The 25,304-nt window shown below is 65.3% G+C and overlaps 1 protein-coding gene across 3 annotated transcripts in view; it reads right to left on the reverse strand.

Annotated features, from left to right (window-relative positions):
- The window catches only part of TNS1 (tensin 1), a 68,755-nt gene extending 45,362 nt beyond the window's left edge, over positions 1-23,393 (reverse strand). For 2 of the 3 annotated variants that reach the window (XM_086751630.1, XM_086751629.1), the window contains exons 1-2: positions 8,350-8,978; positions 641-679 (exon numbers count right to left, since the gene is read on the reverse strand). In XM_086751630.1, the coding sequence (XP_086607756.1) occupies positions 641-679; positions 8,350-8,376 (66 nt within the window). In that variant the 5' untranslated portion in view covers positions 8,377-8,978. Of the gene's footprint in view, positions 1-640; positions 680-8,349; positions 8,979-15,702; positions 15,741-16,930; positions 17,046-23,267 lie in introns of those variants that run through there. The other variant, XM_086751628.1, reaches the window with a different exon arrangement.
- Positions 23,394-25,304: the final 1,911 nt, after the last annotated feature.

Consider the following 25,304-nt stretch of genomic DNA (forward strand, 5'->3'; position numbering starts at 1 on the left):
CCCGTCCTCCCCAGCATGGGGTGAGCGGAGATGGGGCACCCAGCTGTTTTCCCAGTGTCCAGAGAGGACAGGGTGGGAAGGGCTGTGCGTTGTCCCTGCCCCAGCTGCTGGCTAAAGGTCCCCAGGAGTGACAAAAGAAGGGGGTGACAATAACAAGAGCTGAAAACGTGCAGCCTTGGGCGCCCTGAGCCAAAGGCACATCTGCTAGAGCCATCTTCGGGTGTGCAAAAACCGCCCCAGCTCTGGCCAGGGAGGGAAGGCCCTCAGCACTGGGGGACCCCAGAGCCCAGGTTGGTCACGTTCCATCTGCCTGTCCCTCCCAGCAATCCCACAAGCCCCTCTTCCCTGAAAGCTCCAGCTCCAGGAGTCCCATGATGGCTGGGCTGCCCCAGCTCACGCTGCTCAGACGTGGGATGCCCTGCAGCCAGCAATGCTGAGGAGCACAGCACCAAAATGAGAGGGTGTCATTACCCTCAGCACAGGACCCCTGTGGCTTTGGGGGTGAGGGACTCACACCCTGAAGACCCCAGGCAGAGAAAGCCCCACATCCAGTGCAGAACAGGGTGTCCCATCCCACCCAGCACCCCCAGAGCCCCGCCTGCCACCCACGGCTCATGGGGCAGCGAGGGGGCTCACTTACCAGCTCATAGTTGACAGCGGGGGAGCAGGGGGTCACAGCCTGCAAGGAAGCAGAAAGAAGGCCAGGATTAGGCACAAGAAGGGGCCAGGCTGCAGCATCCCCCATCACCCTCCCAGCAAACCCAGCGCCCACCCAAAGGGGGTGACAGGGCCACCTGTGGCCCACGGCCCTGCCACTCCAGGCACAGACATGGGCAGCGTCCCAAGGTCAAGGTTGGGCTCCCTGGTGACAGGAGCGGGGCTCGGGGTGACGGCAGCGGTGCCATTCGTCCTGGGCTGGGGAGCCCGAGTGGGCACGGCTGGGCACGAGGCGCGGTGGCGTGGCTGCCTGATGCCAAGAGCAGCTCCTGGAACAAACCCCAGCCCGGCCTCGTGAGCGCTCCCGCAGCCGCCAGCCGAACAGCCCGGCTATTGTTACCTTAATTACCAGCGGCAATTACTGACAATTAACCTTGGGTTTTGCGTGCACCCCAGTCCGCCGGGAAGCAGCGGCATGCCAGGGTGGGAGAGGCAGCGCCTTGTTTGTCGGTGCCGGGGGCGACAGGAACAGCCGCGCCAGCCCTGCATCGGCCCAGAGATGCTGGCAGTAGTGGGAGGGTTCAATTTGGGGTGCATCACCCCATCTGACACCCCCGTGTGTCCCCAGGAGGAGTGACTCCCAGCCAGCCACCCCCTGCCCTGTCCCAGCATCAAACCAACATGCCAAACCCAGGGGCTGGTCCCCCATCACGGCAGCACAGGGACCCCTTGCACCCTGCTGAGCCTCCCTTGATCTCGGCCATAAAAAGCAGGATTTGCCCCAAGCACCCCACTCGGAGCACACAGATCCCACTCCATCCCGGTCCCCGCAGGGCGATGCCCAGCGCTTGCCCCCTCCCCAGCCCATTCCCATCCAGTCTTCTTGTTTTCTTCAGGAGTTGTTCCTCCTCCCGCTCCCTTCCCCTGCGCATTATTATTATGATTTTATTCTAATGCAGAAACGCTTCCATAAAAGGCCCCTTTCCCTGCCCCGCGGCGCTGGCCCCGCGCCAGCCTCCCTGGAATGTTCTCCGGCAGCGAGCCGCCGTGGACGGGGCCAGCGAGGGCCGTGCCGTACCCCCGCACCGTGCCCCGCACACCACCACGCTCTTCCCCTCGGGACACTCAACCAAGGGCCCCCAGCCCCCTCCCAGTCCCAGCTCCCCAGGCCGATGATGGGGCAGATTTGCAGCTCCCCTCTGCCATGGGACGTGGTGGTCCCACGGACAGGTAGGGTCCATGCCCACCCCTCCTCTGCTTTCGGCACCAGGAGGTTTGCAGGCTACATATGATCATTCAGCTGGAGAAGGGAGAAAACCTGAGGTGCCTGTCGTGGTATCTCCCTGTCCTAGCGGATTCTCTGATGTCTAATATGGGCTTGTGCTCACCCGACACCACACCTCCCATCCACAGGAGACACCAACCTGGGCTGTATGGCTCTCTCTCATCCCAGAAAGGCAGTTTTACGAGGACTGCAGGAACGTAACGCTCTTTTAGCTTCCGTCTCTCTCTCAAGTTTGGCTCAAACATGCCCCACGTTCAAGGAGAAGCAAGACCCTGCCCCAGGCAACGGATCCCTTCCTAGGGAAGCTGAGCTCCTGACCCAGGGGTGTAGGAGCATCCCACGTGTCCCATGGGACCAGTGAGAGTATCACCCCATACAGGACCACAGCAACCCCCCCAGGGACTCCCACGTCCCTCAGTGCAGGGAGGAGCGGGAAAGGCTGGGGGACCCGCACACCCCTGGTCCAGGCTTCGCCTCGCCACAGCAGACACAGCAGCCTTTCTTCTCCCCCCGCACCGGTGTTTGCATTCCTGCCGCCCGGCCCCCGCCGCCACGACCCCAGCAGCCCTGCCCAGGAATGTGAGGAACGAGGCGCAGCGGGGCTGCCGCCCACCCCGCCAGCCCCCCACAGCCCCCCGCCCGCCCACCCGGCCCCCCAGGTCGCAGCTTCATCCCTCCCAGCAGCCACATCCTGCGAGCCGCTGCCTCGAAATTTGCGTTTTGCCAACCAGCAAAATCAGTTTCCCAGCGAACGAGGCCCCACGGCCATAAGTGGTGGAGACTCTCTGATGTCTCATAAAGGGTTGGACACACCCTACAGCCTTCCCCTGGAGAGCAACGATGGGCTTGCTCACTCACAAACAACTGTCACCATACCTAGAGAAACTCCATACCCTCAAGATATCCAAGCCCAAAAGTAAACATCTGGCCAGCAAAGCCCTAGGAGCCCCTGGCCACACCACCCCAGGGTAGAGCAGCCCGTGAGAGCCCTCCTTCCTCCACTAAACCCTACTGGCTGCAGCTCGGGGACTGGTCTCCGCACCCCAGACCCCCGCTGGGACTTAGGCACTGGTTCACAAGCACTGAGTGAGGCTAGAGGGATGCGAACATCCACCATGTACCAGGTGACGAGACATCCCAGTGCCTTCATGCTGCAACCACCACCCTCATCTGCCTCCCTCCCAAATCCTTCCTCTCCCTCCTCCTCCTCCCTCAGCAAAATAACCCCTGCAGACGCGAAGGTGCCCAGGGACATCACCGAGTTCTGTTCCATCCGGAGCATCCCCACGGGTTGTAGCCCCAGCCCGCAGGATGACAACAGGGCTGGGAGGGGGACAAATCTCCACAGAGGGGTCCTGCAATTTGGGAGAGGGCTCAGTTGGTGCAGCACCGGGCACGGGCCAAGCTGCAGGAGTGCAGGGGTCTTCCCTGGCCAGGCTATCGGAGCTGAGCAAGCGCTGGCCCACAGCCCGCCCGGCTGCCGGTGAGCGATGCAGGCCCATCTCTGACGCATATCCCTTCCTTTGGGTGGTGGTTTTTGTTTTTCCCTTCCCCAGGAGCTCCGATAAACATTCCCTAGCCGGCCGATATCCGGGCCGATGCTGACCCTTGCGATGCCAGGAGCAGCCACGGCATCAGCCACCCAAACCTTCACATGCCCCCAGCATGCCGGAGCTCCTCCCCACAGCCGGGCACCAAGACGCTGGCAAAACAGCCCGGCTGGTGTGGTCAGAGCCAGAGACCTGCTGCCAAATGGACCCCCTCAGCATCCCAGACCCCCCGACAGTAAGCATCAGGCAGGCACCACCGTCCTGGCCCCACCACCCAGAAGGGATGTGGACTCCAAAAGAGGAAGGCACCATACTCCCTCCAGCCCCTAGGAAGGGAGTCCCCTGCCCAAACCACCCTGCGGGCTGGAAATGCGGTTGCCAAAGAGGACAGTGACTCAGTGGCCAGATCAGCGTCCCACGGGACGACGCTGGGGTGGCACCGAGAAAGCAACGCCAGCTCAAACTTGAGCTTTGTGCCACCCACATCCCAGCTGGGCTGCACATCACCTCCCCATGCACCCCATGGCTCTCCGCTCACCCCAACACCCTGCCCCAAGCAAGGGGGGATCCCAGGGACAACGACGAGCTACAGCACCCCCCCAGCCGTCCCCAGAGCCCTTCTCCTCCTCGCCAGCCCCTCCACCCTGCCACAGCCACCAAGCTCTGCCAAACCCCCTCTTAGCTGCGGTGTGGGGCAGAGGAGCCCCGCTCCAGCACCTCACAGCAGAAGGCGCTTTAAGGGGACAGGAGCGAGTGACAGGTTGGGGCCACCAAGTTGGGGACGTCAGGGAAAGTTTTCCCCTCTCCAGCACCCCTGTTCCCCACTTCCTGGTGGGATCAGCCTCAGCATCCTTCCCCCCGGCCAGCCGTAAGGGACTGCAGGGTCCGGGCTCAGAGCGTGCCCCTCCGACCACCCCCCTGCCCTGCGCAGGGGTCAGGTCCCCCCTGCCCACACCACCCGCTGCCTGCTCCTGCCCTTACATTTCTCGCTGCTCTGGCCAATCTCCCGTTTATGCAACACATCCCCGGCGGGAGGACAGCGTGTTTCCATCCGCACCCGCTCCCCCCTCGCCCCAGCCCCACCCTGCCCGGCACAGCCCCGGTGTGCAAAGCACAGGGCAGCCACGCAGAGCCCCGCCATAGGGGTCCCAGGGAGGAGGCAGAACCCCAGCATTGCGCAGCCCCTCTCTGCCCCTTGCGGCACTCAGGGGCTCCACTGTTTTTGGGGTGCCTCCATTCAGGTGGGGGTAACCGGCGGCTGCGTCAACGGGCTGGGGAGCGGCTTGGCCGGTGGCTCGGGGTGAGTCAGGCTGGGCTGATGCCGGGGCACAGAGGTCTCACTGCTCCCAAGCTTCCCTCCGAGCATCCTCGTCCCACCCCGCAGCTGGGCTGGGGACTGCCACCACGCTGTCCCCTCCATGCCGGGATACCTGGCAGTGCCCGTGCCAGGGCAGAGGCCACCAGGCTGCGTGCCATTCTGCCCCTGCATTGCCCAAGAGATGCTGGTGGCACCCGGGGAGGGGACCACACGGCAGAGTCGCCAGTGTGCCAGACATGGGTGGGACGGACCCCATCCCCTCTGCCTCCCTCCCTGGTCTGTCCCCAGGGAGCCACTCCTGTGACCTGTCCCCGCCACGAAGGCGGCAGCAGGGCCAGGACAGAGGTCACTCGGTGCACCCAACCCTGCAGATTGGGACGAAGATACTGCAGGGAACATCGGCCGCTCCACCCTGCAACAACCCTAGGGGCCACCACCAGCACCCCAACACACCCCAGGACCCACAGCACAGCCAGGAGCATGATGGCCCCCAGCAGCCCCGGAACAGGGAGAGGGGACAGGACAGGGAAGGCGACACATAGAGAAGGCGACGCACAGGGAAGCTCCAACGGGTTGCGATGGAGGCAGCGGCACCAAAATAGCCCTAGTTTCAACCCAAATAAGGGCAGGTCCCGGCTCTGGGGGGGGGTTTAAGCAATTGGCCCCAGGGTTGCCAAGCACCAACTGGGAGAAAGGGGGAGAAGACAGTGGCTTTGGGCCTGTATGGGGAGAAAAAGGGAGGTTTTGGGGTCAGGAGTGGGGCAGCGGTGCCTCTGCATACCCAGGACAGGGGCTGCCCTGCTCTGCCAGCAGGCACTGGCTCGGCACAGGGCTGGCCACAGGCAGGGATGTGCCGCACTCCAGTGCCTAAAAAGGCAACGTCTGCAGGCAGCGGGTCGGGATCCAGCCCCGCAGGCCATCGCCTGCCTGGCTCCAGCCCCACAGCCCCAGCCATGCCCTGCAGCCAGCACCCACCCCCTGCGGGGACACCCCCCACCTAGGTCCCATGGGGAGCCCACAGCCAGCCTGCCCTCAAGGGAGGGCACAGAGGGGATCCCCAGCCCCAAACCAGCCACTAGGAGCAGCCAGGGAACAGCTCCCACAGCGGGGATCGGCTGGGAGCAGAATCACACTGGGATGCTGCCTGCTGCAGAGGACTCCACTAGGACTGGTTCACACACGGGTGCTTACATGGGATTGGTCAGTGTGTGGATCCTTACGTGGGATTGGCCAGCAACTGGATTCTCACCTGGGATTGGTCAGTGAATGGATTCTTAGGTGGGATTAGCCAGAGCACAGATTCTTACGCAGGATTGGTCAATACATATATTCTGACATGGGATTGGTCCAAGCAGTGATTCTCACACAGGATTGGCCAGTGCAGTGATTCACGAGCAGGATTGGCCAGAGCAGGGATTGCAGTATGGGATTGGTCAGCACACGGATTCTCACATGGGACTGGTCAACAAATGGATTCCGACACGAGACTGGTTGGAGCATGGGTACTGCTGCAGGACTGGCCAGCACAGGGGCCCGTAAGCAGGCAGGTTGGGTGCCTGCGCCCCATAGCGAGCCCTGTGTGGGGTCCTGCCCCATGGATCTCCTTTGCTGTGCTGGTGGGGCACTAGGTCAGCCCCATCCTGATGCACCAGTGGCACACATCAGCCCCATGAGGGCTGTAACCCACTCCGAGGGATAGTCAATGTGCCAAAATGAGCCCTGGCTGCCCTAGGAGGGTCTGTGCCCCCCAGCACCTAGCCTGGGGGCTCCCCTCATGCAGCAAAGCCCCAAGCAGATGGAAACTGGGGTCAGCACCGTGTCCCCACCCCGCGGGATGGAGCTGAAGACGCCGCACTGAAGCCAAACTATTCAGCAGCACTCCCAAAACCGGTATTCCTTCATCTATGGGGTCGAGGGGATGGCCAAACAGGAGGTGGAAGCAGGGATAGAGCTGCTCGCCCCTGCCTGGGTGCCGTGCCATGGGGCCACTCTCCTCCCTGCACCTCAGCTCCCACTTGGGGTGGCTCTAGTGCTGATGGGGGGCTGCCAGGACTGTGATGGGATGCCCTGGGGATGGGCTGCCCAAGGCCAGGCACGGGATGATGGCAAAGCAAGCAGAAGGGTGGCCGAGGGCAGGGCACAACCCCAGACAAGCCAGGGTGGAAATGGACCCCTTGACTCAGGACCCCAAAAAGGGGGGTACGGGGAGGGGCACAGCCCCAAGGCACAGCACCCTGCCTGGGGAGGGGGTACAACAGCCCCGCGGGGCAGCATCAGCCCTGCCCTTCCCAAAACAGGGGCCAGCAGGATCGCTAATGGCAACGCTTCTTTAGAGAGGGCATGGGCCAGAGGCTCATTTTCCCCAGACCTGCTTTTCCCGGGGATGTCATCTCCAGGGACGGTTCCAGGCTGCAAGCAAGACACACGCAGCCCTCCCACTGCCACCACCCTGCAGGGACACTGCCCACTCACGTGCCCCCCGGCACCCCCAAACTCCTCAGGCAGCAGATGCCATCCCAGCACCCTCCATAAGGACCCGGGGGGGTGGGGTGCAGCCCCTGTCAACCCCTCGTCCCTGCCAGCTGCCCCAGCTGTCCCAGCTGCCCCGCACCAGGGGCTGAGCCCGATGCCGAGCGGGGATCAGGCGCCCCAGGAAACGAGCAGTTCTTTTTTCTTGTTTTCCCCTTAAACCAAGAGGGCTGATGCCTCGCTCGGCCGTTTCCTCTCCCAGGAGCACAGCCCAAAAACATCTGCGCCGGGACCTGCCCTGCCGGATTTAACCCTCTGCGGGCCCGGCGGCGGCGAGGGGCCGGGGGTCCCTGCCCGGGGAGGGGGGTGGGGGCGGGTACTCGCCGGGGCTGTCGGGCTGCTCGCCACTCATTAACCCGGGGTTTAACCATTGACGGTCCCGCGGCGGGACAGGGGAGGGGGGCTTAACCCGTGGGCTGCCAGGGGTGTCCCAACCCAGCGGCTGCCCCTCCCGTGTCCCCCACTCCGGAGTGACAGGCACCCACACGGCATTATCCCCCCATCCCGGGCCGTGGGGTGGGAGCGGGAGGAGGGGAAATCTCGCTTTCCCGCCCAGCCCTCGCTCCCCAGGGACAGGTCCCTACGCAGTTTGGGGGGGAAGCAGACCCAGCCCCTGTGTGTACCCCTCCGGAGCACCCTCCGAGTCACCGCCCCGGCAAGGTGGGCACGGGGGGGCACGACCCCCTCCCCTCCGCCCCGAGCCGCTCACAGCTCCCAGCCGGCAGCAAACTCCCAAAATCCTCCTCCCTGCGAGCACCGCATTGCCCCTTCCAAACCCCTTCCCCCCACCCCGAGACCCTCATCGGACACTGACAACTGGGGACTCCCAACACGGGGGAGGGAGGGGCAGCACCCCCCCAACCCCACACCACCCCGTCACCGCTCGGATGTCACGCGCGGGCCCCCGACGAGATGCCACCCACCCTGCAGCATCCCCCCGCCCCCACCCTCAACTCCTTCCACGGGAGGGGGCACTGGGGACCCCCGTGCCCTCGCAGCCCACCCCGTACCTGGTTCATGACGCTCCCGAAATCCATCCGGGGTCTCGCCTGCCTACATCCGAAAGGAACAGCAGCGCAGCCTCACCTGGCCCGGGGGGCGGCCGGGGGGCGGCTGGGGAGGGTGGGGGGCAAGGCAGGGGGGGAGGGGGGCAGGCAGGAGCCCGGCGTCGCCCGGACGGGCAGGCGTGAAGGCAAACTGCAGGCTGAGCCCCCCCTCCCTCCCCGGGCCAAGCCTGGAGAAGGAAGGAAGGAAGGAGGGAGGGAGGAGGGAGGGGAGGGAAGGAGGGGGAGAGCCGAAGGGTTTCACTCCCCGCAAACGGGACCCCGGCGATGGAGGGGCGCAGGGGTGTCCCGCCGGACCCCCGTTCCCCTCTGCACCCCCGGAGAGGCCCGGGGGCTGGGGAGCCCGGGGGCGCCGGCCCCGGCCCTGGGGAGGAAGGGGGTCCCAGGCGGCTTTTTCCACCGCTCCCCTCCCTCCTCTCGCTCCTTCTCCCTCTTTCTTCTCCTCTTCCCTCTCTCCCCAGCTGCACGGCGCTCTCCAAGTCCAGCCCCACTCCGCTCCCCTCGCCTCCCCCAAAAACGCCCTTAAAGGCAACCGGGAGCCCGATTCGGGCAGCCGGCCCTGGGCAAGGGGGTGCTGGTAAACAGGCAGACCCGTTCCTCCTCAAAAAAAAATATCCCCCCACCACCACCGCCGCCTCTGCCCACAAAGCGTCTCGCACCCCCGTGCCCAGGGGCCGCGGCGGGCGGCGGGGTGCAGCGGGGTCGGGGCCTTATCGCCCCGCGTGACGCCACCGTCGTCCCGGTGCCCTTGGCGGGGGGGTGGTAGGGACAGGGGTGTGGGGCCCTTCTTGGGGCCTTTTCTGCCTGGCACCCCCTGGCATGACTTGGTCCTCCCCTGCCATGCACGGGATGGGGTGCCCGATTAATGGTCCTTGGGTGCCCCACAACCCTGGTTTTGGGGGGATGTGAAAATTTACCAGCCCACTCCTCCAATTAAAAAGCAAAGCTCAAAAAGCCCCAGCTGTCCCTTGGCACGTGGAGCCATGCCAGTCCCTGCCTGTCTGTCCCAAATTTGGGGTGTGCCCAGCATCCCCCTCGCCTTCCTTCCTCCTCCCTTCCTCCTCCTCCTCCTCCTTCTCGGTGGCTCTGTGTGGCGATGGACGGAGCCTGGCTCTCTCCAGCCACCCCTGGGGCAGCCCAGCCCCAGCCTTGCTGCGCGAGCAAGCAAGCAGTGCCAGGAGACCCAGGAGCGAAGGAGGGAAGCCCCCGATGGTGCGGGGCAGGGGGGAGCCTGCACGGCAGTGGCCCACAGAGCAGCAAGCGGGCTGGGGAGACGGCGAGCCAGGCGCTCGGCCCAGCGCTGTTGACATTTTCTCACCCAACGCCTCCCCGTTCCTGTTTGCGTTTCCGTCCTCGCGCCACGGGCTCAGCCAAAAGGCTGGGGCTGGCTCTGCCAGCGCAGGGCAGGACCCCGAGAGTCCCTCCTGCCCTGCCATCCCCTGAAAAGTCACCAGGGAGGGGGAGGCAGCGAGGGGCTCTCCCTTTGCCCTCCTCCAAGAACCCTGTAAGATGCATCACCCCTGTGACTTCAATTCCACCCCAGCAGATCCTGCACAACCACTCCGTGCCTCAGTTTCCCCTGCAACCAGACAGTGCCACAAAACAGGAGCACCAAAAGGCACCAGTTGGCCCTTCCTGCTGCCCCCGGGGGGCACCTCCTCACCCCTATCCCAATCAAGCACCAGCCCTGCTACCCTCCCTGGCACCCAAGGGCACGGGGCAGGACCCCAACAGCCACTGCTCTGGGCACAAAACCCCCCCATCAGGATTCACCGGCACCCCCAAACCACCTCCCCCCCGCCCCCCCGCATCACCACAGCCCCCAAAAAGCAGGCATCCAAAAAAGAGGGGAGTGCTGCAGCTGCGATGGAGGGACAAAGAACACCCTGAGCCAGGGGAGCCAGGCATGGACACAGTTCGGCTCTGACACAGACCCCCACACGGACCCCCCCCAGCCTGGGCTCCTCGGGAGGTGGCTGCAGAACGGCTCCCAGACCCTGGGAAACACCAGCAGCGGAAGAGCTGGGGCCAGATGGGAAAGTATTAGCGGCCGAGCGGGATGGAATTGAGTGGGTGAGCAAAGGGCAGTGACAGCACGTCCTCGTCCCTGGGGAGGTGACAGGAGCTGTCCCGTGTGGATGTGACGTGTCCCCCTCACAGGACACAGCCAGAGAAGTCTTGACAATGCCCCTGACCTCCAGCTCCTGGAGCCATGGGGGCCAAAGCACCAGTGAGACTGGTTCCAGCAGTCAGCCAAGTGGCTCCGATGGCCCCTGCGCCCCACAGGGTCCCCCCAGCATCCCTGGAGAAACCAGAAATCACCCTCAACCTGAACCAGCTCCTCCAGCATGCAAAACATCACCCCATCACCACTCCAGATCCCAGCGGAAAAAGGTGGACCTGGGGACCAGGCACTGGGGAGGGGGTCATATCCAGAGGTGAAAACATGCAAGGAGGAGATGAAGCCCCGACATGGGCTCTGTTGAGCCCCTTCCTGAGCCAGGTCTTTTAACTGTTTTGGGGTTCGTGCCACCCCTTGGAGGGTGCTCAGGGTCCCTGGGGACCCAGAGCCCTTACTGGGGCAGGTCCCAGGAGGGGTGGCCATGAAGAATGCAAAGCGGTCCAGAAAGAGAGAAAATTGATGGGAAACGAGGCAGAGACCCTCCGTGGGAGCCCATCCAGCTCGGATCCTGGTTCCCACCACTGCAGGGACCTGGGGGGCTGTATTCGGCCCTGGGAGCCCCCACGGAGGGAGGCTGGTGGTCCCTGCTACCTTGGCTGGCACCTCCCAGACCAGCTCCGGCCAGCGCTCACCAGTGCAGCGAGCATGGGCGGTCTCAGGATCCCTGCTCCCCTGCTCATCCTCCCTGCGCCCAGCAGCACCCAGAGGGTGCAGAGAAGGGCCCCAGCTCCTCCAAGCAGCCGAGCCGACCCCCCCCACCCCCCGCCCCGACTCGGAGCTGAGAGAGGCTGAATATTTGGGCAATGACGTAAAGAAAGGGAAAAAGGAAAGAGGGAGGAAAAACAATCCAGAACCCCCTCCAGGACCCATTGCACAAACGCAACTTGGCACGGCACTGGGGCAGGGCCGACCCCTGCAGCCCCACGTCCCGCTACCCCGGCTGGGCCCATGCCAGGGCCAAGGACACATTCCGGCAGCATTCCTCCCCGCTGCCACCCACTCTGTTGTGGAGACCAGGGGTGTTGCTTATTAGCTGTCCCCAGGCACTGAGGGGGTGGCTTTTAACAGGGCATCGGGACAGGGATGGGACTGGCAGCTCTGAGTGTGACTGGCACATCATCCCCTCCGCTGCGCAGGGAGGAGGCTGCAGGGCAGAGTGGCTGGGGTGGTGAGCAGGGACAGGATGGCCACATGTCCCCTCGCACGAGTCCACCACAGCTGGGACACGGCTGTCCTGCAGCTACCGTGCCTGGCACAGCCACGAGGAGCCCGCGATGTACAGGTTGGCCATGCCTCCCTGCACTGCCCGGAGCCCCCGGCCACGGCATGGCTGCGGGGTGCCCATCACCACAAGTCAAGTCTGCCCAGAAGGGTCCAACCACTCCCTGCCTCGGTTTCCCCTCCTGGCCCTGACTTGGTTCGCAGGTGGGGGGGCTCCCAACCACCAGTCGAGGCCAGGAGATGGACGTCCCCTTCGCCAGCACCACACTCCCCAGCATGGGTCCCACTGCGTCCCCCCTGCCACCAAGGGCCCATCGGTGCTGCGGGCGCTGGGAGCGATTGCTCTGGCCGGGACGCGCCTCGCTGCCCAGCCCTGGCCCCACTCCAGCCCCCGGTTTAATGATGGACAAACTCCCCCCTGCCCCGCCCCAAGTCCCTTCGCAGGGGGGCACTCGAAAAACAAGCTGGGCCTGGCGCGAGGCCAGCGGGGACGGACAGCACTGAGCTGGGAGTATGCGCGTGTGATGACCTGCGTGCACACACATGATCGTGCAAACACACTCACATTCAGGCACATGCATGCACATTCACACACACATGTTCACATGCACAAACACACACGCACACAAACACACATGGCCCAGCAGCCCAGCACAGCTCCAGCGCCTGCTGTCAGCTCCCCAGGGGGAGACACCGGGGGACAAGGACGGACTCCTCGGCGCCATACTACGCACTGTGCCTCAGTTTCCCTCCTTGGCACAGCCCAGCAGCCCCGCTCCCCTAGGACCTGTGGTACCTCGCGAGCGGGGCAGCTGGAGCCCTGCCAGGCCCAGGGGCTGGAACAGCCACCGCTTCCCAGAACCACCCGCCCCGCAACCGCCAGCTGATTCGGCAGCCAAATACCGCGGCTCTCCCAGTCCCCCAGCCAAACCGGCCGTCACCAGGCCAGATCCCACCACAGGAAGAAGCATCATCCCCCGTCTTTTCTCAGCCTCTCCAAGCAGCATCATGGCAAAATCCAGCCCTGGTCGGAGCGAGCACATCCCAGGGGCCGGGGACACCCCCAGCACCTCCCTTGCTCCATGATTTAGGACATGCTGTCCAAAGCATCCTCAGGCTCATCCCTCTATCCCAGCTGGGCGGGCAGTGTCACCACCAGATCCCAGCGATGCCACAACCCGCACAGCTCACCCACGCCTGACCACTGCCACGGAAAGCCCTGCACCCCACGCCGTGTCCCCCATCTCCAGCTGCTCCCTGGGGCAGGGCTCTGTGACTCAGTTTCCCAACTTTTCAAAGGAAGCTACACACACAGCCCAACCCCCCCACCCCCTCCCCCCCCCGCCTTGTGCAGGCAGTTTCGGTGCAGGGAGGGAGGGAAGGGCAGGCTGGGGGGTCAGATACATGACAGTGTCCGTCTGTCCGTCCGTCCATCCCCCTTGGAGAGAGGGAGGGAGGTTTGCTAAGCGAGGAAAAATCCCTGAGCGGAGGGGCCGGGCGCAAGAAGGGCCTTACATGGGCATGGGAACGGCGTCGAGCTTCCCAGCTGATGCATGTGTGGCTGCCCCAGCCCCCCCAGAGCCGCCCACGGGCACCGGGCACCCCGCCAGCATTGCTGCCACTGCAGGGCACGGGTCCCTCCGCTGTCCCCTTCCATTGTCCCTCAGACCTGGAGGGGTGCAGGTCACTGCCGGGGCACAATTCCTGCCCGCTCACTGCTTCCTCGGGGATGTGGCACTCACCAGCACCCCAAAACCCCCCTGGTGTGCCCACATACACTTCAGTGCCTCCCCCCTACATCCCCATCGCACCCATGATACCCCCTGGCACCCCACACCCATCACCCTCAGTACAACCCTTCACACCCCCCCAGTCCTCCTACCCACACCCCTATCTCACCTCTTTGCCCCCCTCCCACCATACCCAACCCATTCGGGGTTTGTAACTGGGGGCTTCCCCCCGACTGGGACAGGAGGCAGCTGGCTGGGTGCCGGCTGGAGGGCAGCCAGGGGGGCAGAACAAGAGGTCGGGACAGGTCCCAAGGGGGTAAATACAGGGACCAAGGGGAAGACGCTGCCAACAGCACGGTGGGACAGGCTCCAGGACCAGGAGCCACCAGAGGGGGTGACACCGGGACCTCGGCAGCATCTCCAGGGCAGGAGGAGGAACACCGGGGGGGGTGCAGCTGCCAGCACTTTGGGGGTGAGACATCCTCTGCCTCCAAAGTATTCTGGGGGTGACAGGGTTAAACGTGAGGGGCTTCAGGTAGACAAGAGGCCGTTTTTTCTCTGTGCCAAGCCCCCTCCCCACACGCACCCTCCCTGGAGACCCTACAATAACAAGCCGGCGTGTGAGTCAGCTGGCCGCTTGCCCGGCCGGAGGAGCCCCTCCCTGGGCGCTGGCCCAAAGGAGCTCTGCAGAAGGCCCCTGGCCCTGGCCCCATGCACGCACCCCCACCAGCAGCACACTCCTTGCCTAATCGGCCCCACCGAGGGGGCTCTGGCTTCCAGCGAGCGTGGGAAGGGTGATGGGAGCTAATGAAATGCAGCCGGCCGCGGGAGCAAATCATGAGCTGCCCCTGCGCGCAGGCTACCCAGATGCTGGGACACTGGTGTGATCCCCTTCTTCATACACAACCCTGTATCAGACATCAGAAAATCCTCGCCGGGCACACACCCAAACGCACAGGCTTCCTGGCACTCCCTCCTTCTTGGAAACCACTGGCAGATGCTCTGGCCACTGCTTGCCATACTGCAGGCATCCCACTCCCCACACCCCCCTCCTCTCTCCCCACAGCATCCCAACATCAAGGCAAAGCCACCTCCTCTGGAGCGTCTTTGGCAGAGGGTCCCCGGGAGGGCACACGGTCCCGAGGCTGGCACAGAGTCCTGGGATGGCAGAAGGTTCTCAAGATGGTACCCCAGGGTGGCAGAGGATCCTCTGGGCGGCACAGGGTCCCCCCGGGTGTCACAACCCTGCCAAGCCTCCTGGCCACCTGTCCTGCCCACTCAGGGTCCAAGGTGCCGGGCACATCCCCAGGGTGCCCCCACAGCCCACACCTCCTCGGACACCCCAGCCAGGGCCCAGTGCCATGGCTGCTCCCAGTGCCTGCCCCACGCCGCCACCCACGCCGCAGCACGCTGCAATGCCCGACGCGTGCCCAGCCTCCGGCACAGGCACCCCTATGGGGCCTTTCCTCTCCCTCCCTGCCCAGCCAGGCACGGGCACGGGCACGGGCATGGGCATGGGCATGTCCCAGCCTACGCTGCCCGCCCGAGGCGCCCCAGCCTCTTCCCGCCTGAGATACCAGCCCCAGAGCTGGCTGGCACGCGTGCCTCTCCAGGGATTCAGCAACGCACAGCCTCCCCTGCTCAGGCAGCGTGGCGGCGGGCATCGTGCCCACCTCCAGCTCCCCGGAGAACCTGGGTTACCGTAGGATCCCCCTCCATCGGCGCAGCAGCCGGACAGCCAGACATCACCACCGGGCATCCTGAGCTCCGCTCCCTCCTGCCAGCGAGATCCGCCCCTGGCGGCACTGGGTATCGGGAGAGGTGCCCAGCCTGCGCGCCTGCCGCCGGCAGCGCTCGGCCACGGCGCATGGCACCCATGTGCAGCAGCACCACCCTGGCAAAGGGGACAGGTTCCTGCCAGCCCCCTCTGAGCAGGGCTGTACCCCAAAACCCAGCACCACACCCAGACGAGCATGCGCCGCCAGGGACGAGGGTGGCACTGCCAGCCTCACCCGTCAGTGACACCGGTGCCACCAGGAACAGCCCACAGCCACCAGCACATCTGGGTGCCCATCCAGTGGGGTCAGCTGGCACGGATCACAGCACCCCTCCCATCCCCTGTGCCCCTCAGGAAGGGACGGGCACACCTCGAGGTGCCGGCCTTACCTTGGCTTGGCACTTGGTATGACAGGAGAGCTTGCAGCCTGCGGGAGGGAGAGGGCAGAGGGTTAGTGGGGGCAGGAGAAGGGGCACTGCCAGGGGGCACCCTACGTGGGGGGGCAGGACAGGGGGTGGCACCCCACGCTGCATGGCATGGAGCACCTCAGCACTGGGCAGAGACCACCGGGACATGCCCCCACACACACAAATACCCACACCTTGCACACACGCATGCACACACCGGGTGGCACCAGCACAGCACAATGTGCACACGCGTGTGGCACTCGGGCACGTACCCACCAGCCATCACTCCCCAGTGCCAACACGCCAAGGAGCGGGCACCCATGCAAACCGCAGTGCCTGGGGATGAAGGCATGAAGCGAGGCCACGCACGGACACATCTCACGAGGCCTCACACATGCACCAGCGTGCACCAGAGTGCTGCGTGGGTGCTGCCAGCACCCCTGCCCCTGCCTGCCCGCGCACCACTGTTGCACACTTGTGCCCACGCCCCTGCAAAGGACGGTACATGCACACGCATCGGTGCAGCCGTGTGTTTGCCACCGCTGGGGATACGCGTTTATACAGGGCACCGCCACACTGCCTGAGGAGCCCTGCAAAGCCTCATGTCCCATCCCCAGGGGACACGGGGGTTCCCACGTGGCGTGGCCCAGGCCACGGCCGCCCCCCAGGTCCTGTCCCCCCCCAGGCCATTTCCTGTGTCAAAGGAAGCCGCATTGTTCCCGTGTCCAGCGGCATTTCCGTCCACCACCCCTCGCACGGGGCTCGGCAGCACCGTACACGTGCGAGGGGCCACGGCACTGCCTGTGTCCCACCGGGTGCCACACACAAAGTGCATGAACAGCCACCCATGTGCACAAAGCTGTATGCGTGTGCACACTTGTGCGGCAACAGTTGCACACACGCTGCACACGTGTGCAGCTGGCACTTGGCCACATGCACTCGTGCAAGTGCCTCCACAGGCCACCCTCGCCTCCCAGCCATCTTCCCGCCGGCAAAGGCACCACACACACTCGTGCACACCCACAGGCTCCCCCTCTAACATGCACACACACACATGTGCACACACAGGTTGGCACAGGCACGCCATCCCACCTTCACATCCTCGTGCACACAGCCGTATGGGTGGGCACACGCACGCATCCCCTGATGTCCTGACCCCTCCCCGCGGCATGCTCCCTTTCGCACGCGCGTGCCCGCACCCCCGGCTCACCTCGGCAGGTGCTGCCCTGGCGCGTGATGGCCTGCCGGCAGATCCCGCATGCCCTCACTTTCTTGAAGCTCGTCATCTTGAAGGCGTGTGCTGGGGGGGCTTCCAGGTCCTGGGGCTGGGGGACACACGGGGCTTCATCAGTGGGAACGGGGTGGCACCGGCCCTGCCCTGCCTCAGTTTCCTTCTGGAAAGGGGGTCATCCCCCACCCGCCCTCCCCCCAGGGTGAATAAACGTGTACCCCTCCCTGCACCCCATCATGTGGGGCAGCGCCCGCAGCAGCAGGGCAGGGCTGTGGAGCCGCGGGCACGGCCTGGGCGGGGGCCCCTCGGCTCCTGCCCGGGTGGGTACGGGGCGGTGCGGGGGGGACACTGCACACACACACTCCCCCCCCCCCGCCCCGCCACCACTGCCGCGGCCCCTTTAAATAGTCTCTGCCGCCCCCTGGCGGTGCGCGCCGGAGGCTTGTACACGCGCTTGTGAGCACACTATGCGTGCACACACGTGAGCACATCCACACCCGCGTGCACGTCTGTCCGCCTGTGTGTGTGTGTGTGCGTGCACGTACGTGTCCACTCGTGTCTCCCTGCACGTCGGTGCGTTCGCGCGTGTGTCCTCGTGAAGGCACGCCTGTGCACAAGTGTTTCCGTGACCACCTGTGTGTGCTGTGCACGCACAAGTGTATACCTCCATGCACGGGAGGGCAAGCATGCTCGTGTGTATTTATGTGTGTGCAAACCTTGGGTGCACGTGAACACGTGTGAAGGCACAGATGCAAGCGTGTGCGTGCACAAATGTTTGCATGTACGTGTGTGAACACACAGACAGATGTGCAAACGTGCAAGCGCACATCCAGGTACGTGCAGGTGCTGCCAGAAAGGTGCCTGTGCAGGGGGGTATCTGCGTGTCATGCTGTGTTTTGGGGGTGCACAGCAGGCAGTGTGTGCTGAGGTGTCACACAGGGGTGCACAGGAGGTGCGGTGCCCCCTGAGCGTGACCGCTTGTGCCCACCCTGCCTGGTGCAGCCCGCGGCAGAGGGAAGGCAGTGCCACAAGTGCAGGTGCAGGATGGATCCCAACATGCACAGGTGCCGGCGTGTGAGCATGCAAGCATCTGCGAGGGCTCACGCACCAGGGCTGAGGGCACAGGGCAGGGGGGAATCCTGGCACAGCAGCAGGCAGCCAGCACCTACCCTGACCCCTTCTGGCTGTTTAGGGAGGGGGGCACCCCCTGGCAGCGCACCAGCCCTGCCCACCCACCCGCAGCCAGCTGAAGACGCGAGCCCCTGTAAATCTGCCTTTTCGTGCCAAGACTAACGAGATTAAGCAGAGGCCCAGGGGCCCCCACCTCGCCTGGGCGCCCGGCTCTCCTCCGGCCTCGGCACCGTGCCAGAGCCAGGGGAGGAATGGTGCCAAAGCACCGGGGTGCCGGGTACTCCCCTCCTAAAACTTCCCTGCCTCAGTTTCCCCAGTGCACGTGTGGACAGGCAGAAGGGCTGGGCACACCCAGTGCTGTGAAGGTGCGGTGTGTCCTACACGCAGCGCGTGTTAGCGCCCTGCATCCAGCCATACGCACACCTGCAAGTGTGCGAGTGTGCGTGAGCATCCATATTCCCACCAGCCACCGCAGCAGCAGACGCGTGGGCATATTTCCATATTCCCTCATATAGGCCCATGTGCAATCGTGTGCACGCTCACACGGGCGCGTATGTGTGTGCAAGCCCCTCTTCCCCAGGGTACCTGCTCCCTCATGGCCACTCACTGCTCCCTTGGCAGCCCCCGGCACTTGTGTCACCCTACGAGGGACCGGGCCACACATGGCTGGACATATGCACATGCGTGTGCACAGGCATGTCATCACCCACCCGACAGCCGTGGGAAAAGCTCCCCCGGGCCAGGGGCTCCCATGCCGCAGTTGCTGGGTGACAGTGAGGCGTAAGGATGCCATGAGCTTGTTTGCATATGCAAAGCAGCATCTTTGCTGCAGGGTGCCCCGGGAAGAGCCCTTGCACCCGGCTCCCAGGGACCCGGCCGGGATGCCTGGGGATGCCGACGCATCTCCCACGTACGTACCCCCACCACTCTGCCCTGGCCCCACACATCAGCATGGGCCTGCTTCATTAACAGCAATTATCCTCGCTAGGGAAAGCGCTGCCCCTGCCCATTCCCACCCCACAGAGCCCCCTCTGCTCATCTGGTGGCCAACACCATCCCCGTGCCAGGGGGGCTGCCAACCCAGAGCCTGGCTTTACACCCCCACCTCCGTGGTGCCGAGGGGTGGTACTCTGCTCAGCCAGTGCCACCCCGCCAGCCCACCCCACAAAACAACCCCATCCCAGCTCCATACTGGCAGGTTCCCAGTTAGCCTCCCCGCCTGCGGGGCTGGGAACTACTCGGGGAGGAAGCATAGCAGCAGGCTGGGGGACCTTTTGGGGATGCCACCTGGGTACCCGCCCGTAGGTACCCACCTCCAGGGGCCAGCCCCCACAGGCGTCCCTGGCCATGGGCCCCTCAACCCGCAGACCCAAGGAGTCTGGAAGGGGACCCAGGTGTCCTGGCCTGGAAGAGGCAGCGGGGAGAAATGCCAGATTTAATCGGGAGCTGGGAGGCCTGGGTTCATTGCCCAGCACTGCAGAGGTGCAGCGGCGCGGGGGGGGTGGTGGAACTGGGACGTCCAGTTCCCTCTGAGACTGCAAAGCTGGGGTGGGCGGGGGGCACCAGGACGGCTGGGTCCAGCCCAGCCCACCCAGTGCCTCGCACCCCGCTGTGCCCCGGGGCCCAGCTCGCCTTGGTGACGGGGAATCTGGATCCCCTCCCAGTCTGCCCAGTTTCCCTCCCGTCCAGAGGGGCAGCGGAGCCTCGACACGGTGAATAGCGGGGGCCCCCGGCCGAGGCCGCAGGCTGGGTGTAGCGGGGGATCAGCACCCCACATTCCCCATCCCAACCCCCCCACTCCTCTCCGCCCCAGTCCAGCCTCCCTGTCCCGCATCCCATCCGGATCCCCCCTTCGCGCACCCCCGAGCCCGGTGCCCACCGCTCTCCCAGGCTGGGTCCCGCTTCGCTCCCCCAGCTCCCCGGGGCTCCCCCCAGCCCCGTCCCGGTGTCCGGCCGTCCCTACCGATCTCCGCTCGGTCCCGGTTCCCCAAGAGCCGGTCCCGGTCCCGCAACGCTAGTTGTCCCCTCTCTCCCCTCGCTCCCAGGTCGCCCATCCCGCTCCCCGCCCCCCCGCAACCAGCCCCCTCCATCCGCTCCCGCGACCCCGCTGCCGGTTCCCCGCGCCCCCGTCCCGGTGGTCCCCGGTGCCCCCCCCCGGTGCGGCCCGTACCCAGAGCAGGCAGGAGACGCACAGACCGGTCATGCTGCCCGCGGCGCGGCCCCGCCGCCGGCCGAGCCCCCCCACCCCCCGGATCCCCCTCGCTCCGCCCGCCCGCCCCGCCCCGGCCCCACACCGCCCCTCCAGCCGAGGGGAGAAGTTGGGGGTGGCGAAGCCCCCTCCTCACCCCCGCAGCGCCCACCGGCACCTCGGATGAGGTGGCCACGGGGGCGGCCGGGGATCCCCCCCACCCCAGCAAAGTGGCTGCGGGACTGGGGGGGCCGGATCGGGGCTGTGGCTCGTCTCAGCCCCCCTCTCGCCCCCGCAACACACACATTTGGGATCCATTTCCTCCGCTGACCCGAGAGGCACCCATCTCACCCCTACCCCTCCTCTGGCCTCCTGCGGAGGGGTGCCCCCCTCCAAATCCCAGCAGTGACCCCTGGGTGGTCTCAGGACTGGGAGGGACGGGCGGACATCCATACGCCGAGCTGGGGGGCCTCAGTGAGGGGGGACGAGCTCCCGGCGGGAAGGAAAGCGGCTTGGCAGCCCTGACGGGGATGGATTTGGCAGGGGGGTACCCCGTGTGTGCCCCTTGTGTGTGTCGTCGTGTGTGTGTGTGTCCCCCGCCAGCTCTGACTCCAGCTCCAGTCTGGAAACTTGTGCTCAGCTGGCCGTGACCACGGGGGTGTGAGTCAGGGTGGGGGACGCGCCGAGGGGAAAGGACACTTCGCTGGGACGAGCCATAGCTGGCATGGTTACGTGGCCACGGAAGGGACGTGGGCACTGTAATGGCCTCCCCGTCCCCATGCCTCAGTTTCCCATCTGTACGCTGCATCCAGCCGCCAGCCCAGAAACGAGGGGCAGGGTGGGACAGGGAGGTGCATCTGACTCCCCAAAATATCCCTATCCCAGCGCCCAGCCCATGGCAGAGGTACTCCTGTGGGGATATGTCTGCTGGGGCAGGGGATAGATGGGGACAGCACCCCCTGTCCCCCCCATACCAGCCAGAACCAGAGGTGGAGGGAGGCTGGGGGGCCTGATCCTGCTCACAGCACCAAACAGGAGGGGAGCACCCGTCTGTGCACACCCCCCGCCATCATTACAGTCCTCATTACTCAGCCTCGTTACTGCCCACAAATGAAAGCCCCAGTGGAGAGGGGTGTCCCCACCCCCGCCATAAATCACCCCCTCCCATTCACTGCTGTGACAAGCCCGGGCCCCTCAGAAGGGCAGGGACAAGGGTCATGCGACAGGGACAGGGTGGCTGCAGGGACACTGCCCGTGAGCGTCATTTAGGGCCCATTTTCTCAGCGGGGGGGGCACGGACAGGGGCACTTAGCCCAGGGACGCCCCCCCATGGGTACCACTGATGCGGGCATGTACCCCCAGTACAGGACCAGTCCTGGCAGGAGTCCTCTGCATCCTCCCTCCCAGGGTCACTGTGTCCCCAAGCACTGCCCTTGGGTGCACAGAGTGCACGCACACGTAGCACAAGCACCCCCCTGAGTACACACTGGAGCACACTCATGCACACTGCACCTACCACCCATGTCACGTGTGGGTATTGGTCACCCATGTGTGTGGGGGCCCGTCTGGGCATGAGAAGGGCTGGGGGGCACCTTTCTAACAGCTCACCTTAGCATAAAGCCCCACTGCTCCCGCACCCAGCACACATGGATGTGCTAGCAGGCACACACACGCATGCACACGCCCCATGAATGAGCACACACAAGCATCCACACCCATGCAGGGACACGCACCCTATGGCAGCTCCCCAGAGACCTGCTGCGCACCCACACTCCGGCGAGCTGCAGTTCACTCTTGCCCCCAGCCCCAGCTGCACGCTTGTGAAGGGACACAAACGAGCATGCGTGTGTGTTACACACACTTCTGTAAGTCCCTGTTCTCACATCTGCGTCAGGGATACACAGACACAGGAATGGAGATGGAACCCCACAACTGCCGCCCCACCAGTGCCACCCACCCACCCACAGTCCTGAGCACCCACCTGTGCCCCCAGCAGCTCACAGTCCTGCATCCCCAGCACGCGCAGGGGTCCCCAAGTAGCCAGGGGCCTCTCCTTCCTCCAGCCTGGGTCTCTGCCCTGTCACAGGCTGGCCTGTCACCGCCCTGCAGTGACATTCGCCCTGGCACTGCCCAGCGGTAGCTTTGGCACTTGCTTTGCTGGCACGATGGAGCCCGAGTGGCCCATGACACCCCACTGGGCATGGGGCAGCTTCCCAAATGTTAAGGAACCAAGTGAGGGTGGTGCAGTGGAAGCCTTGCGCCAGCCTCTCTCCTCCCTGCCTCAGTTTCCCCGGCACAGGTGGCAGAGCAGGACGGGTTCCTACACCAGGCACTGCATGGGCACAGGGATCCCCGGTACAGGGCAACCCTTTGGCACAGGGATCCCACACACACACCAAGAGCTGATGGGCACAGGGATGCCCCATGCTGAGTGCTTACGGGCACGGGGGTCCCTCATGCTGGGAACTTTTTTGGGCACAGGGATCCCACACAGACTGACCTGGGCACAGAGCTCCCCAGTGCCGGGTGCTTTAGGGGCACAGGGATCCCCCACACCGGGCACTTCATGGGCCCAGGAATCACTGGTGCTGGGTGTTATGGGCACAGGGGTCCCCTCACTGTGGGTGCTGTAAGGACACAGGGACACCCCCTCGCCTCCACGCTCGCTCTGTAAGGACACAGGGATCTCAGCAGATCCCTTTGCGTGACACACAGCACAGCAGATCCCAGTAGATCCCCTCCAGCCGGGCACTGCAGGGGGCCGCGGGTGCGGGGTATAGGGTGGGGGGCGGGGGGGGTCACAGTGCCGCGCTTTGGGGGAGACACAAGGAGGGAGGAAGGACATCCCCAGCACCCTGCCATGCATACGCACGGTTTAACCCCTCGCTGCCCGCAGCCAGCTTCAGCCTGTAACCCCATCCCCCTGCACCTCCCGCCCCCCCCCCCGACCCCCCGCAGACCCTGACCCTCAGGCCGTGCCCGGCGGTGCCCGCTTACCTCCCGGCGGCGGCAGGCGCGGAGGGGCAGCAGGCAGGACACCAGGGACTTCCCCCAACCAACCAAGGTGGCAAAGCACCAGCTCAGCCGGGTCATGGTGCCCCTACCCGAGGGGGGTCACCCGGCCGAGGAGGCGGGGGGGTGCAGGGACCGACCCCTGCCCAGGACACGCTCGAGGGGGCGGCCAAACCCAGCCGTGCCGCTCCCCCTACTCCGGTTGCAACAAGCTCCGGTGCCCGGGCAGTGCCCAGGTGATGCCCGGCGGTGGGCAGGGGGCTGTGGGGCGATGGGCCGGGGGGCTGCCGTCCCGCCGGGCCCTGTGTCCCCCCCCTACCGCGATCCCCCGGCGTCGCCTGCGCGCTGGCAGCCAGGCAGGGAGCACCGTGCCCGCCCATGTCCTGCAGTGCTTGGGTGGGAGCCAGCTCCGACACGCTCCCCCTCCTCCTCCTCCTTCTCCCCACACACGGGGCTCGGCGCCCCCCAGGCTCACTCCCCTGCCCCTCCGGGCACGGCATCCCTTGGGGTGAATGCTGAACCCTAGTAGTGCCCCCCCCGCCCCCCCCACTGCTCCAGCCCCCTCTGGTTTGGGAGTGGAGGAGGCTGGACGACACCTGGTTTCAATCGCAGCTCAATCTATGACCCCTCCGACGCTGCCTCAGTTTCCCTCTGGTACCCCCTGCCCACCCCAAGCCCTAAATGGCAGTGGCTGCACATGGAGGGCTTCCCTGTCCCTCCGCCAGCCACCCTCCCAGCTCTCCATCAAGCTTCTCCCCTTCTCAGGAGCCTGAGGACACATTCGGGGACCTCCACCCCACCTACCCCCCCATCACCCAGCAGGGTCCCCTTTCTGAGAGGGTGCCCGGCTGATGTGCCCTGCTGCGGGCACAGGAGACCCAGACACAGCCCTAGGCACTCCCTGGGCAAGCCCCGTAGCAGGGGGGACTGATTGCACCCCACCCTGCAGCTGCACCAGGGACCTCACAGCCCCCTGCACCCATCAGGGTGGTGCCAAGGGGGGCCTGGTGGCAGCACACCCGGATGCCACTGCGATACCGTGGTGATGCCAGGTGAGGACCCATCCCCACAGGGCGGCTGCCGCGCCAAGCGTGGGTAGCAGCCGTGCCAGGCCTGGGCGTTAATTGCATTTGCCCCAGGAAGGCTCTTAACGAGCAGCAGCACCAGGGAAGGGGGCAGGGGGTTTGGGGGGGTGTCCCATACACTTCGCAGCTGTCCCCCACAGCCCTGCCTGGCATCCTGGGGTGCGTGAGCAGGGGATGTCAGGGTACGCCCCCCCCCCACCTCAAGCACCAGGGAGGTGACATCACCGCTGGTTCCATCGTCCCCCACTTCCATTTAATTAGCAGATGGCCCCCGCATCCTGGACCCCCCCGCTGGGCAGCGCCAAGCCTGTGCGGGGCCATTAGCTTTATTGGCTGCACTGAACCAGGGCCAGGCCTCGTTAATTGAATTGCACCCGCGCCAAGGACGAGCGGGTGTGTGTGTGTGTGCGTGCACGCATGAGTCCCAGCCCCCCTGGTACCCCCTCTCTTGCCCTTGGCTGGGGGCAGGGACAGGGGACCCCACTGCCAGGGCACCAGGGTGGCACCCGCCCTGGTGAACGGTGGGCAGGGGCACAGTCCCCCCATGGGTGTCAGGATCCTGCCCGTGGAGTGGCGTGCCCTCTCAGCCCCGTGCCTGCCACCCGTATATGGCTTGCACGTACCTGTGCACCGCTATAGCCATGCACATGCATGGCATCGCACACATGCATGCACACACATGCACACACATCTCCCCCCAGCACAGGGGCATGACACTCCACCACTCCCCCAAACATCCCACCCACCCCGCCATCTGATATGGGGTGCTGTGCTCTGTGCCCACAGAGCCACCCACTCCAGGGTGGCATGAGTAAAGGAGGTGCTGGAGAGGCAGAGGGTCACCTCCAGCACTGCTGCCGCTTCCCCTGTGTCCCCCGGATGCTCAAGGGCACCCCATGGCCACCCCCACTCTCCCAGAGGCCCAGGCTCCTGCTCA

The sequence above is a fragment of the Chlamydotis macqueenii genome, chromosome 6 (assembly GCF_036417535.1).
Source record: "Chlamydotis macqueenii isolate bChlMac1 chromosome 6, bChlMac1.mat, whole genome shotgun sequence".
NCBI classification, from domain to species: domain Eukaryota; kingdom Metazoa; phylum Chordata; class Aves; order Otidiformes; family Otididae; genus Chlamydotis; species Chlamydotis macqueenii.